This window comes from Vanessa tameamea, chromosome 18 (genome assembly GCF_037043105.1).
Source record: "Vanessa tameamea isolate UH-Manoa-2023 chromosome 18, ilVanTame1 primary haplotype, whole genome shotgun sequence".
Lineage (NCBI taxonomy): Eukaryota > Metazoa > Arthropoda > Insecta > Lepidoptera > Nymphalidae > Vanessa > Vanessa tameamea.
In genome coordinates this window covers 1,994,944-2,010,114 of record NC_087326.1, presented here as the reverse complement: position 1 = coordinate 2,010,114, position 15,171 = coordinate 1,994,944, and the positions used below count along the sequence as shown (strand labels likewise).

General features: G+C 30.7%; 1 protein-coding gene across 1 annotated transcript in view; it reads left to right on the top strand.

Moving 5' to 3' along the window:
* The first annotated feature begins 207 nt into the window (after positions 1 to 207).
* Positions 208 to 15,171, top strand: part of LOC113401002 (uncharacterized) — a 29,450-nt gene continuing 14,486 nt past the window's right edge. The window contains exon 1 of the mRNA XM_064217737.1: positions 208 to 346. Within this exon, the coding sequence (XP_064073807.1) occupies positions 329 to 346 (18 nt within the window). The 5' untranslated portion in view covers positions 208 to 328. The remainder of the gene's footprint in view (positions 347 to 15,171) is intronic.

Below are 15,171 nucleotides of genomic sequence, written 5' to 3'. Positions count from 1 at the left end.
AGCCACAGCTAAAGTCTGGCAGTTGAAGTACAAATAAAAAAAACATATAACAATAATTATATTTTACGATAATTAAACAAAACCATACATCAGAACATCTAAGTTAAAAAAATCACACAAACGACCTTATCCCAATTTCCCTCTCGATGGGCATTAGACCTCTCCATTTACATAACGAATGTGAAGGTTGACTTTCTTTGGCGGGGAGGGTTCTTGTCTCTACCTCACTCGACAGTACAGTTTCCCGCGCGCGCGACCGCGCTTGTGTAGTGACAGGTGACAGTTGACAGTTTATTTTTTTAATTCCAGACAGCAAATTTTGGATAGCATGAGGCTCATTTTTTGGGTATGTTTATTTTTTTTTTAATTTTTAGCTCTTTGAAAATTTTAGGATTTATTGGAGTTTGTAAATCGTTTTCTCACTTTTTTTATTTGTATTTATTAAAAAAATAATTCTATACCTTATTTTTTTTATACAAAAAAATATTACTTAGTTGTTATTTTTTTATAATTTAATTTTTAATAATATTTTATTTAAGACACAAAATAATAAGTTAAATATAAAAAAATATTTTATATACAAATTATTTTAATTTTAAATGAAACTTAAATTTTACGTGGTATAAGTTAATTTTGCAAAAAAAATAACTACCATTGCATAAATATGAATAACATTTGCAGCACAAATTATCGACAATTAATCGTTATTCAATATCAACACATCCTTTCTATATTGCGTAAAAGCCTTAAACAAGAGGAAGTGTGTCAGACAACGCGACGTGGAATTCGCGAGCGGAACTTGACTTTTAAGTCCATTACCAGTGTAAACGAAATGCTATGCTAGCTACAAGCTATATTACAAGGATTCTTTTTTTAAACGAATATATTTTATCGTTATTTTTAAAACATTTATTATAAATATATTGGTAATAATCAAATATAAATGCGACTTATTTATCAATAGCAAAAATGCTAGTTCAATATCATGAGATCTTTAAAACCATTTACAGAAAGCGTTTAAATAAAGATATATTTAATATTATTTTAGCTTGTACTGGATGATGTCTTTAAAACAACCTGCTGAGTGGCAACGGCGGTCCAGTGATGTTTTCTCTTGTTTGTTCAGAACTTATATAAATATGTGTAATAACTTGCATATAAATGTCTGATTGTTATAAGAAAATATGAGATTTATCCAAAAAAGATTACACTTTGATAAATTTAAAAATTGAACTATAGTATTTGTTACGAAGATTGTAGCCCGCTCTCTACTTCCGAGTGAAATCAAAGCTTACCGCACGGAAATACTTAATAAAAAAAACTCTATATTCAATAATTAAATTAAATATAGTTTAAAAAAGGTTTTATTAGTAATTTAAAAAACAAAGGGGAATATTCCGTGTATCGTTTCCTCTAACTATGTCATTATATTATAACCTATTCAGATAACGTTTTAGGTCATCTAAACGGGGTCGTTGGCCATTAATATTCGCAAGAGAAATTAGAATGTGACCCACTGTATCGGTAAAGGGAGACATGGTGTACGATACAGAGGTAACATTAACTTTTTAACGAGCTATCAGCACCAAATATAAAACTATTAAAGTACTTGTATTATTTAATTCATTGGTATCGAATAACAGTCGGTTTCATTAAAAAATCTTATTGCATTCGGAAATGCAAAGTCGGAACTTTGTTCGTGTTCAAAATTAATGTTATATTTATTATATAAAGTAAAACAATAAATAGATATATAAGGTTTCGCCTCATTATTATATAGGCTTTTATAATTAATAAAAAATCTAACTTAAACTATACTTATACGAAACGAATACTAATTTATTTACTTATACGAAACTTTTTACCAAGTCAAATCACAAATGATGAGTTTCAGCGTACATTTACTTTAAAATTAGTAATATTTTTTTTGGTATAGGCTTTTAAAAATACCCAAAAAAAATATATTATCTTTTCAAATATTTTTCATCAAATAAATAATATTACACTCACTTCTACACAGACAGATGGAAACATTATTTTTAATTCGTTAATTGTTTTTTAATTGCAAACATTAACATAAAACTGTTTAAAATTATTTTTTTTACATAAAGAATCGTTATTTCCTTGCAAAGCGAAGTTAATGTTCGCATTAATATTCATGAGTCCACTTTAAGTAAGATCATGACGAACTATCAACATGAAATTAAAAAGTTTTTTTTTATTAAATGTGTATAATTTGATTTTTGCATAATAATCCAAACGTTAAAAACTTAGAAGTTACTACTTGTTTCACTACAGTTTCACTCGATGTAGTGTAGTCCAGTTTAACTACAGACATAAGAGACATAATATCTTAGTTCCCAATTGACGCATTGGCGATGTGAGGAATGGTTAACATTTCTTACAGCGCTAACAGATATTGGATATGTACATACGCCAATAGTAATGGACGATCACATGCTACCAGGAGGCTCGTTTATCCGTCCGCCTGCCTATATCATAAAAAAGTCTATATATCTAAGACAGAATTATAAATCGAATCGGAGTTGTAGATCCTTAGATTAGCGCGTTCAAACAAACAAAGTCTAAAATTTTATATATGAGTAGTTATTTAAATAAACTATTTACAATTAATGTAAATATAAATAATGAATAAAATAAAACATATTAGTGGTGAAATTATGTTAAAACAGCGTTTCCAGTCGTCGCTATTCTACCGCAAAACATCAATAGAATGTGTGCGATGTTCATTTTGAGGTTTAACTTGTGTGAACTAGTTTGATTACAGGTACAGGGGACGTAACGTCATAGATCCTGTGGTAGGCCGCTCATTAAGTGTTAAGCATAGCTTTTACTTCCAACCGTGCCAATGTTATGGACAGAAATAAACTAAGTGAAGAAAGTCGTATGTCACTGTGATTTTATGATTTGATGTGATTAAATTGAATTTAATAGTTAAAATGTAAGTTGAAAAATCAACTCAAAATCAAAATAAGTATACTCAAGTATGATACAAGTATATGTAAAATGTCAATGTCTACGCTGCTAAGTTGCAGAGACAAAATTCAATAGAAGGCTATGCCAAGTCTGTGTCGCGTGGACCTACCATAACAAATAGCCTTTGGTGAAAGATTTTTGATAATACAGTTGTATTATAAACGCAATCAAATTGAGATAAAAATACTACGGCATACACTAATTAAAGATATAACAATAAACAAAACATATCTTACTAATATTATTTAATAACAATAGTTTGGATAAATGGATGTTTGTTAAAAAGAATAGCACGTAGTTTTTTTTCGGAAAAATGTACATAGCACCTACATCTTACACAAGCGAAGCCGTTCGCATACACTAGCATTAATATACTTACAAACTAGCTTTACAGCCAAACCCAACCGTTATAATTATACTCTCATACCAGTAATTACATACACAGTTGATCTAATGAAGGGATACCCAGTCAGTCATGACATTTCTCAAGGGTGACCGCCTATTAACGCACAGTCATCTTCAAATAGATACAAACGCTGACATAAAACAAAAAGCCTATATTTGGTCTGATACCTCGTACTAATGCTGGCAAAGTTATATAACTCTGTTTTTTTTTTTAATAAACATATTTTATTTTATCTAGATCGCACCCGCTCATCAGATATTTGAAACTCACGCGGTAATATACTGTAGTGCTGTAATATAATGTAATTAATACGATATTTTGTAATAACGTCTGTCGATATTAATGTTGACATTCTATACACACATCTGTTTTAAACCAAGCTACAGGAGTTACAAAAAACCCGGGCGCTTCGCGTTGGGGACGCCCTTTTGAGGTGCCCCAGACGGTCTCTTCAGATTCTTGTTTGGAGCAGGAGCGATAGCAAGAACATTACTTGCACCCTAGCGCTTGTTGTGGTTAAAACAGGGATGTTAATACATAGTCATAAACAATGTATACATTAATAATCAATTAAATTTTAAATTTAATTAAGAATCAACAAAAACAGCGACAAAAAATCTTTAAATAATTCAAACTAAATCAATTGAATAGTAGTAACTAGTTTGAAAAAAATGTCGTTTTACATGATTGTAAAACAAATTTTTGATACGAGAAAATATAAATAAATATTTCGTATTAATATTTCATTCAGTAGTCATCCGTTAAGTTGAAAGATAGCTACGAATCTTTCAACTTAACGGTATCCTGATGTTGCTCTACTACAGATGATATAACATAATTAAACATGAGGTCCCGATTTATAAAAAAAACTCACAATATTATTTTGCTCACTTAGACATGAGATGGATCTTAATAAGTCGTGTTATGGATCCGCGATTTCGAGCGCGACCTTCGCGAAGCTAAATGTTTCATTCTCTACCTCGGATATACGTTCAAGTTATCAGTAATGTTGCAATTTATTTTAATACCTAATACTGATTACATCTAGCTTACGGGAACGTTCTCAATGTCTCGAAATCGGATCATATACCAGATGAACAGCTTTTAAGGCGTCCGGTGAAAGCGGATATTATCATAAAAACGTCAATAGGCGGAGCTGAGGGTGACATTCTAGTTACATCTGCGATTATTACATTTTATTTTATAGCTGTTAATTTGAATGCTAATATTAAAAATCATCAATAATAAGCAAGGAATTTTTCCCTAGAATCGAGCTGGACATTATTTTTGATTACATTGGCAGGTGTGCAATTGGGCCTTCTGATGGCAAGTTGGTCACAATCGCTCATATACATTGGCGCTGAAATAAATATACCACCATCTTGCCACCATTTGTAACTAAGATGTCAGTCTGTTGTGTGTGTAGTTAAAATGACTCACTCGTACTTCAAACCAGAACACAATAACGCTAAGTATTATAATATTACAGTTTAGCGGTCGAAGGTTTGATGAGTGGTTGATACCTACCCAGAGCCATACCATCAAGTATTATAGTGCCAGAATTTCATTGAAATTAGACACATGCAGGTTTCCTCGCGATGTTTTCCTTCACCGTCGAGCACAAGATGAATTATAAACACAAATTACGCATATGAAAATTCAGTGGTCCCTGCCTGTGTTTGAACCCCAAATCATCGGTTAAGATGCACGCGTTCTAACCACTGGGTCATCTCGGCTCAGCTACTGTTGCTATCAAATATTTGTTGCGGAGTGATCCCAAATCCAATCAAATGAAAAAATTATACATCAGTATTATGTTTGTATTAGTACCTATGCAGTAGCATAATACTCCTAGTCAATAGTACTGATTTATCCACTGCAACATTTATCAATCCGCAACAATTATTTGACAGCAACAGTTGCTATGCTCTAACCGTAATATCCCCACAATTATCGACATGCTTATTTGCTAGTCCACTCGCCTAAACAGATATTTTTACACGGTGGGTGATAATATAATTATCTCCATTATATCGCGACCAATTTCCTCTCTCATAATTAAAATATAGTATTTTATGTACATACATGCCATTTACATTGCTATATCTAAATATTTTCTGACATTATCAAATTTAAATCTTAAATAAGGGTATAAATTTTATAAAAATTTTTACAAAAAAATAACCCAGCTGAGAGACTCCACGCCGGAAGAAGGTACTCAGATAGTAGTTTTTTTTTTTTGATGACGAGATCAAGATGTTACGTTTACTCGTTTTTTGTGCCACAGGAAATGAACCTACCACCGACTTGCAACGCTTAAGGACTCCGTCGATCAACAAGATTTCCTATCATAAACTTGTTGGGATATCTCATTATAATATTATTCAAATGAATATTTTATTCATACTGGCCAATACATCCCTTTGTTTATGGCTAAGAAGTCATTAAAATGCAGAACAATTTTACTTCATCAAATTTACTACGACGGTTGCTGATGATAACACTTTTCTATTCATTTAAGAATAAATGATAATTGAAGCCTATTGAAGCGCGAGGCAAGACTCGATTTGATTCTTAAATTTAAAATGACTTCATTTTATACAGGTATTCTGTAAGAAACTCGAAACTCATCGCAGACCACGACCGTGAAATGTCAGAGTGCGATATGTGAAGTTGACTATAATGCGAGTACTAGTATTAAAATGGCGTATCACCGTAATTCATTTGTCAGATTTCACTAGTGAGAATTCTTACAGAGTAGTATATATAGTAAACCAATCCCCAAAAGGCTTTGTATAATTAGATCGACAATATCTTACAAAATATCAGCTCCGACTCGATGACATTTTTCTATTTCGATTGTCGTATGTCCCAGAATGTATGTACCATTTTCTCACAATGTTTTCTTTACCCCTTATACCGAAATCGTCAGGAAAGACGTGTTTAGTACTTAGTGGGATTGTTTCTAATACTATCCAAATCTGTAGCGATTGAACAATCCGGACCATTTCGATTCTATAGAAGAAAAAACTATTCATTCAAATATTCAAGAGCAACTTCAAAACACAAAGGGTCGATTACAACGCACGTTTAACCGGCCTTGACTCACAAATAGGGCTGTCACTTTTCCGTTAATTACAAAAACAATTAAATACAAATATATTTTTCACTGTACATTAACATTGTTTAACAATATTTTGATATACATATATAACTTTACAAACGTATGATACAAATTATATTAATAAACAAAAATATTTTAAATACTTATTTTAATTTTTTTAATGTATTGGTCGATATATGTAAGTTATTACGACGAAACCTTTTTGCGTCAGAAACGTTACATAATATATAATCAAAGTACTTAAAATGAGAAGATGTGTAATATTTAGATATTACACATCTTCTCAGTAGTGGAAGTCAGTGGAAGGAAATATATATAAATTTGGTGAACGGACAAATTACATGCATTACTTTTAAACTAATAAAACCAGTAATTTGTATACATTTAACATTTTGACAACCCTGGTTTTAAGTGGAGCAACGATGGATAAGTTTCCGATTGCACGTAACGCTAATTTAACGGTGCGCTGACTGTCACTAACCCAGTCCCACTTATTGAAGAAATAACACTTTTCTTTATGATTGTACTAGTTTATTGCACGCTTTATCAATGAAATAGTTTTTGTGATACGAAAAAAACACAGGCGTTAAATTATTGATACAACTTTTAGAGAAGATTATTCTTTAGGACATTTACAATATCAGTGCTGAGATAAGGTTTCCTCTCCCTTTTAGAAGGTTTAGAGCTTATTCCACCCCGTTCTCCAATGCGGGTTTGGGGAAACAGATGATTTCATTCAAATTAGACACACGCAGGTTTCCTCACGATGTTTCCCTTTACCAACAAGCACGAGATGAAATATAAACACAAATTAAGCATATGGAAATTCAGCGGTGCTTGAAACAGCGGGATTTTAACCCAGACAGGCATCAAAGAATTGAAAACATTTACGAATATTTAATGTAGTAATAATAGTTAGGATAAATCCTGATATTATATTCCTTTCACTAGCATTAAATTACCACCTTAACCTTTAAATAATTTAGAATATATATTATATATAAATAATTTTACTTTATGTTCAAAATATTCGAATGATAATAATATTATAATGTTTATTGATTTCTCTTATTGTAATAATAATAAATAAACACAAAAATAATAATTTAAAAATTAAACGCTTACCTTACTAATTGTAGACATTGTTTAATGTGTGTTTGGTTAAACAATGATTTCTCTCTTTCTGTTCTCATTCAAAAGAAGAAAACAAACCACTATTAAACTAATAAATCGTAGATATTATTGAAAAGAATACGTGTGCATAAATTACAAGAAAATAATTACCGTTTTTAAAAACGAGTGTCATGACTAAACAGCAACTGTGAAGATCCATTACTCGATTCTTTTACAACATGGCGCTTAAACTTTAACACGCTTTTAGAAGCCATTGTCTATTTTCTATAGTATGTTTATTCTGAATAAAATATTCACTAGACCATGCGAACTCACTACAATGTAAGAATTATTCAAAACTCGTCAGTTAGTAATGGTATGGAAAGTTTAAAATGTTTATATATTCATATATAGATCTTTTGTTCGTTTAAAGAATACTTTTTTCGTTATAGGAAAAGGAATTGACCATTTTTTTTTTTTCTTTATAATGTTTTGGGCTACAGATTGAGTCCATCGAGCCTAATTTTCTCTTATTTTTTTATTACATTTCTTTGCTTTAACAAGGCTTACTAACATTAATTGTAACGTATTAATAAACTATGCTAATTATAAATTGGTATGAAAAAAACCATAATGTCCGTTGCTTGAAAACTATACTTACTTTGCTTCTATTAAAAAGTAAAGCGACATAACCTTTAACATTTCCATAAAATAAAGAAAAGAAAACATGAAAATTCGTTGTAACTCGTGTGCTTCGGAATTGAAAAACAAATTTTTAAAAAATTACATTTCTAAACGGATATCCTGTTATTTATAACATACAAGATTATTTTAACATGTATTAATAATAAATAATTAATCATTTATATGTTCCTATTAATGTATTAAATTTATGTATTATTTTACGCAGGCAGGCAATACTACCTGATGGAAATTGGTGACCTTCGCCTGTAGACACTGGAACCGTACAAATCACTCATTACTCCACAAACAATGGGATTTAAGATGTAACATCCAATATACTAACTGCAGAGGATATAATATATTTTTTTAATTACAAGTATAATTTAACTGATTTACTGCTTCAAAAGTTTTTGCGGTATACCTACTAACTTTAAGTTAATAAGGCCGTATGTACAATTGTTCAGATATATTTGTTAAAATATACTACAGTATAATGTTTACAGTAGGTATAATTTTATACATATATAAGTAATTTAAATGGCTACGATAAATATTCCAAACATACTTAACAATACAATAAAATCTAAGAGCAAAACTGACCACCCATATTGATCCATACACTTCTCAAATTATAAACCAACAAAACTATTCTATCACGACCGACGTAATAGTCCCACGGCCTTCCGTGAAAGTCCATTCATATCATCACACGTAATTGCAAATTAAGTCAAAAAAACAAACAAAACACTACCTTAACACGTACATAATAAGAACTATAGAATAAACTTTTACTTTTTCACTCGCACTGCTAACAAGCATGGCATACTCACTTTAGTTGCTGTTTAATTGTTTGCTATGACGATGTTGAGGCTGTATTGTATAACGGTTACGTTTGTATTTGTTTTCAGACAAACAGTAATCAGCGTTATTGATTTAACTAATGTGTACTGTGTATCATCTGTGACTGATGTACTAATTGGCTAATCAAAAGTAATAATTTAGATTTAATTCGGTCCAAGAATAATTTTATAGAATCATATTGCATTTAATATTCATATTCAATATAAAGCAATACATAGTTATAGTCACCCAGGTCCAAGAATAAGGACGGAAAAACACGCCCTCGATCTCATTCTTAGACGCTTATTTTCATTGTACCAGCCATTTTGCATATGCCATCACTCCGTCTAGAATGTGGTTGTCAAGTGCCACGTTTCTCAATACGCGGTCTCCGTCCGAGAACACGGTAACGGCTTCCAGCTATCAGCTCTGCGGCATACGAGACGGACATTAAGCTATTTAAGCCCCGCCATTTAAGCTAACGAATTTTCTTTTCTTAATAGACAAACGAATAATTTAAATAAAAATCGTATTTTATGGACATTTTTACTATGGTGGGCATGTTATTATTATAAATGTGAAAGTTTTAAGATGTTTGACATTCAATAAAGCTCGACTGGACGGGATCAAATACTTTAAATGACTTTGTATAGAAGTCGAACACGTCGGGTCCTGCCGTCGTATTTATTATGATTTGGATTTTTGTAACGCATTTAAAAGAAACATATTGTTATTTTAATATAGGGATAATTTATAAACCTGGACGCGAGGTGAACGGCTTCATCATAAAAACACAATGTAGAACACAATGCAAAGCAAAATATTTTTTGTCTTAGATGTAATTTTACAAGTAGCATGCACTTTATTCCTTAGTGTGGAGATACAAAAAAAAAACACAATAAACACAACCTTTATATTCATACGTATTTAGTATTTTTATCAAAGAAAATTAACTAGTGTGGGGAAAGTCGAAGAATGAACTTCATATTGCAAGCAGTTAATAAGCTTAAATCTATATTTGGGTTAGTTTATTAATTTGTAATCTTTGCCCTTTAAATAACATAAACAAATTATTTTAAAAATTTAATCTTATTAAATGTCTTTAAGTCTATGAAATAATACGAGGCGGTTTATAACATTTGCTGGGAATAGAAAGTTGTTTCAAAGATATTAATATCAAATATTAATACGGTAATAAAACATGAATATTATAGCCGTTTAAAGGACAACTAAAATGTAAATGATGTAATAAAAAAAAAGATTTAAAATAACCGGCCGATTAAGATTGTAGTAGTTAATGAAATTCGAATTTTAATAATGGCCGAGATGAATGTTGTTTAAAATATCTCACAAAAGCGTGACGGATACGCATTAATTTCAAGTTCCGTGTCAGATTAAAATGCTTTCGTTCCACACTTTTTTTTTAATGACGTTGAGAAGGCAAAGAAAGATAAGGCTACTTCTATCACTCGATTGGTCAGAGCTAATATGTAGTTTATATATTGTAAGCCATACGACATTTGTAAATCCTTATGTTTCTGTTAAGGTTAACTTGTCTTCAATGAAATTAATTTATTTTCAAATGAATTTAATTCTCAGTTTAATGGCTTTTAGATATGCCACCTATTTATTTATTTGACTAGTGACAGTTCTGTAAAGAATTCCCAAATTGAAAAGCAAACAATATAAATTAAAAAGAAAAAAGGATTTGGATCCGTAGTTTTTTCCTAGTGCATTTTATGTTCGAAATTTAAAATAAAAGACAAAAAGGATTTAAATTAATAATTTACTGGAATATCTTTTTTTTTTTTAAATTCAAATCAGTGTTTTGTTTATACCTAACCTGTCAATATGAATTTCGAAAAAAGAATGTGCAAAATAGCAATTCTTTTTTCGAATGTAAAAATCATATGTATTTTAATTTCGTTTCATTACTGCATGCACGTCTCACGCGTCGTCTTACATAACACTGATTATTTATTATTATCATCATTACTGTAATACGGCTTGTCTTTAATGACAAGTGTGGTGTAATCGATTCCATTACAAATTATATTCGTGTTTACTATTCCACAGTAAATAACTGTAAACGGTACAGATAATATACATTTTAATTGTGCTTTTATTAAATAATTATAGCCCGCTTAGCCAGGTGTAACATTAAAATTTCATTATATGCTAAATTTAATTAGGATCTGTTTCATATATCTAAGGCGATAAAATATTCAACTTTGGTCTATTTTTTTCACGTTCAATAGAAGTAATTATTACATCAAGGTGTTATCGTAATAACTATTGTCTATACTAATATTATAAACGCGAAAGGGACTCTGTATGTTACGCTTGCATAGTTAAACCGCATAACTGAATTTTATTAAATTTTGTATGAAGCGAGATAGATACTATTTTGTACTAAAAATAAACCGTAGGTGAAAACTAGTTTAACTTATATTGAATTATCGATGCAATCCCAATACTGTATAACCAGGCTACAACAAATTGGTGTTGTTTATGTTTGTTTAGATAAGCCCAACTTGACACTTGCTATCCTTTTCAACCAGACCACTAAAAAAGTGATAGCAATATTTTTGTAAAATTAGCTTGAACGATGTGCAATTAATCTTCTGATAAACATTACGACAGTTTCACTCGCATGTCGTCGTTACAAAACGGACGAATCAAACAATTTTAAAAACAGCAATCCTACGTACAGCAATACGTTGAGTTCAGTATTCAGTTCAGTATTTTTAACGCAACACAAGCAAATTTCTTGTGAAAATCGTTGCGAATATTTTATATAAACAATACAACTTATGTAAGGAAATGTTTCTTATCTTTTATTAACAACACTTGTATACATTTATAGACATTTATGACAGTACGCATTACTTAATAACCGAAACCGCTTAGTGGATAAAACAAATGAAACGCAATGGAGGTAGTTGTTTGTAATCTCAGCAAGCTCTATATGTTTTAAATGCTTAAATTATGTTTATAATTGATATCGTGGTTAGACCATTTCAAGGCAAACTATAATATTATACTACAATATAAACTATCGTATAAAATTTTGCGCCATGTATCTACATAATAGTAGTAGTATTTTGTTTTAATTAATTATACGTTTCCGTAACAAACATACTTATAAATAAATATATGGATCACAATTGTAACATAATTTACAGAAGTTCTCATTTCGTAACGATCATACGAAATATATAATAAATTCGATAAAACGTAACACAAAACTGCTCCAAATAATACTATAAATATTTTAAAAAAAAATCTGTAATATAGCCATCAATAACGCATTTGTAAGAGCATTACCCGTATAAATATTATTTCAGCTTCCACCAGAAACATTATTTATGCAAAGGAGGTTAATAACATATAATATCATTTGACCGACTTCGTTCTATTCGATTTCAAAGTCGATTTCCGCATAGCGATTATGCATATAACATTTTTATCGATTAAATATCAGATACAAAAGAAATTGTTTATATATTTTCTCATTTATTCAAATTTAGAAGTGAAACTTATTTTTAATTAACTTAATGAATCAATTTTTCGTTTTTGTCTGCATTATATATATTCAATATTAATAAGAGTCCGTATATGTCCCACTGAGGAGTAATTCCACCCCACAGGTTGGTGAGGACACCAGGCGTATATTCTTTCATTTTCGTGCATGAACACTAACGGCTTTACTAACTATAACTTCACGTTTGAACATAAGGAGCGAAATAGTGTTTATAAATGGCAGTCTATATGCCAAACCCAACTGGTATTTAGTTAATAAGATACACTCGGTTATCCACCAACATATGATGCATGTTTGCGGTATTTATCAAAGGATTTATTTATCTGATTCACAAATAAATCTTTAAGATTTAAAAATTAATTAGAGACATATTAAGAAGTGAAAATGACAAAAATCCGCGGCCTGATACGTTGTGTAATTAAAAATGAAATTATCATAATAAAGTACGACCACTAATATAAAACGAGGTTTTTTCTGCAATTGTTATACAGGCGTATGCGTATGTAAAATACAATAATAGCATAAATTATTTCGTTAGCGCCAATATTATTAAAAATTATGATTAAACAAAATACGTATTAATTCAATCTCTTATTATTTGTGTTACATTTAAAACAAATATTCACTTATTTTGGTCTTTTTTTAATTCTTTTCTTGCTCTATAGTTGTAGAGTGAGATAGCCATAGCGGAGGTGAGAACGTGGTGAGCTTCGTATATCCTATATAATTATATATTTTTATTATTAAATATAGATGTATGTCTACGTGAAATGTAAAAAAAAAGTACAATATAGTAATTTCTCTAGCAAATGAAGTTATTTTAAAACGCGTCGCGTCCCGCCTCTTCATTACGATTCGAGCTTTCTACGACATTCCGGGCCAACGAGTCCGGTGTTCTTTTGGAGTGAGAGTGAAACGGCGGCTACGCACTCTGTCGACTCCGATATAGATTCGAAATATATATTTTTAGACCATATTATCTATTTCGCATATAAGAATTTTTTGACGTTCAAGACCAAAGCGTTTAACCTACATCTATAATTCTTAAGAATATGTCTAACTAGTTAAAAAAATATATGGAAAAATGTCTTTGATTTAATATTACGTCATATTGAGTCTTAATATGACAGTAATTAATACGTATATGAAGTAAGAAATATACAAAAGACAAGTTCTGATAATAACACAATAATATATAAAATTTGTCACGCGTCTATAATAGACGACGTCAAAATGACGTCATACAAAATTAGATAAAGACGCATTCAAGAGCTTGTAACATATTTACGATAAAATATTTCTTATAATACTTGTAAGTTTTACACATATATTAAATATTGAATTTTACGATTAAAAATAAATAAAACCCTTTCCTTTATTTGAATGTTGCCATGTTTATTTTTAAATATTGAACAATATTTTCGCACGTACTTACGAAATAAGGATATATTACACCCACACTTGACATCCTTGAACAACGACCTACAAATTGGTGCGAATTGAAAAAGTAAAAGTGACATTGCATTGATACTACCAACTCACGAGAGTAGAGCCATTTAGTGCCTATGTGGAAGTAATTTTTTTTTTTATAACATTTAGGATACGCGCACGAACGTACGCACACGCATCCATAAAAAGTGAAATGTCAAATGCACGCGTTGTCATTCATGTACAATATAAATTGACCGTCAAAAATCTAAGTGATTTTTATTTTCGAATTTAATTTATTGTGATCACCAATAACAACAAATATTTTAAGCATGTGTACAATATTTAATAGCAAAGGTATCCGCTATTTAGATATTAGTCATAAATCATAAATTTCCCTAAATATTATGTATGTCGGGAGTCCGAGAACACTCACACGACAAATACCCGTATAATTAATTCAAACATTTGTGATAAGCGAGGATCGAAACTACAATTGTTAAGGCGGCAGTTGCAGTTACAATTTCCTACACCAGTGTTGCCACTGCAAGATGTTCTCAGTATGAAAAGTTTTAGCGTTTCTGCGTCATTAGAAAGCTTACGCCAACCCTTGCTCACGAAGAGCTCGGAATTCGCAATATATCACCGTCACACCGTGTAACAGAGACATCGTCATTGTAATTCGAGGTACGCTATTCCTCACGACATTCTCACATTTCATTTATATTTCCTTGTTTCATAACATTTTTATAGAGATTTCCTTAGAACTAATAGTAAGATCCAGTTAGGAAAATGCCACTGACAGTACCTAGTAAAAGAAAAATTCCGAGCCAGCGTAGTTAAAGATGAAACAGCTAAATTATATTTGGAAGCGTAATTACTTTTATTCTTACCCGAGTTACCATCCCGTACAATATTTATGTCTTCGGGTAAAGACGACTGTTAATGTCTGCGACCGTCTGCGACTGTAATGGGTAAGTCACTTAAAAATAATCACGAGCATTCAAGATCACGTTCAAAATTCTTCATACCAAA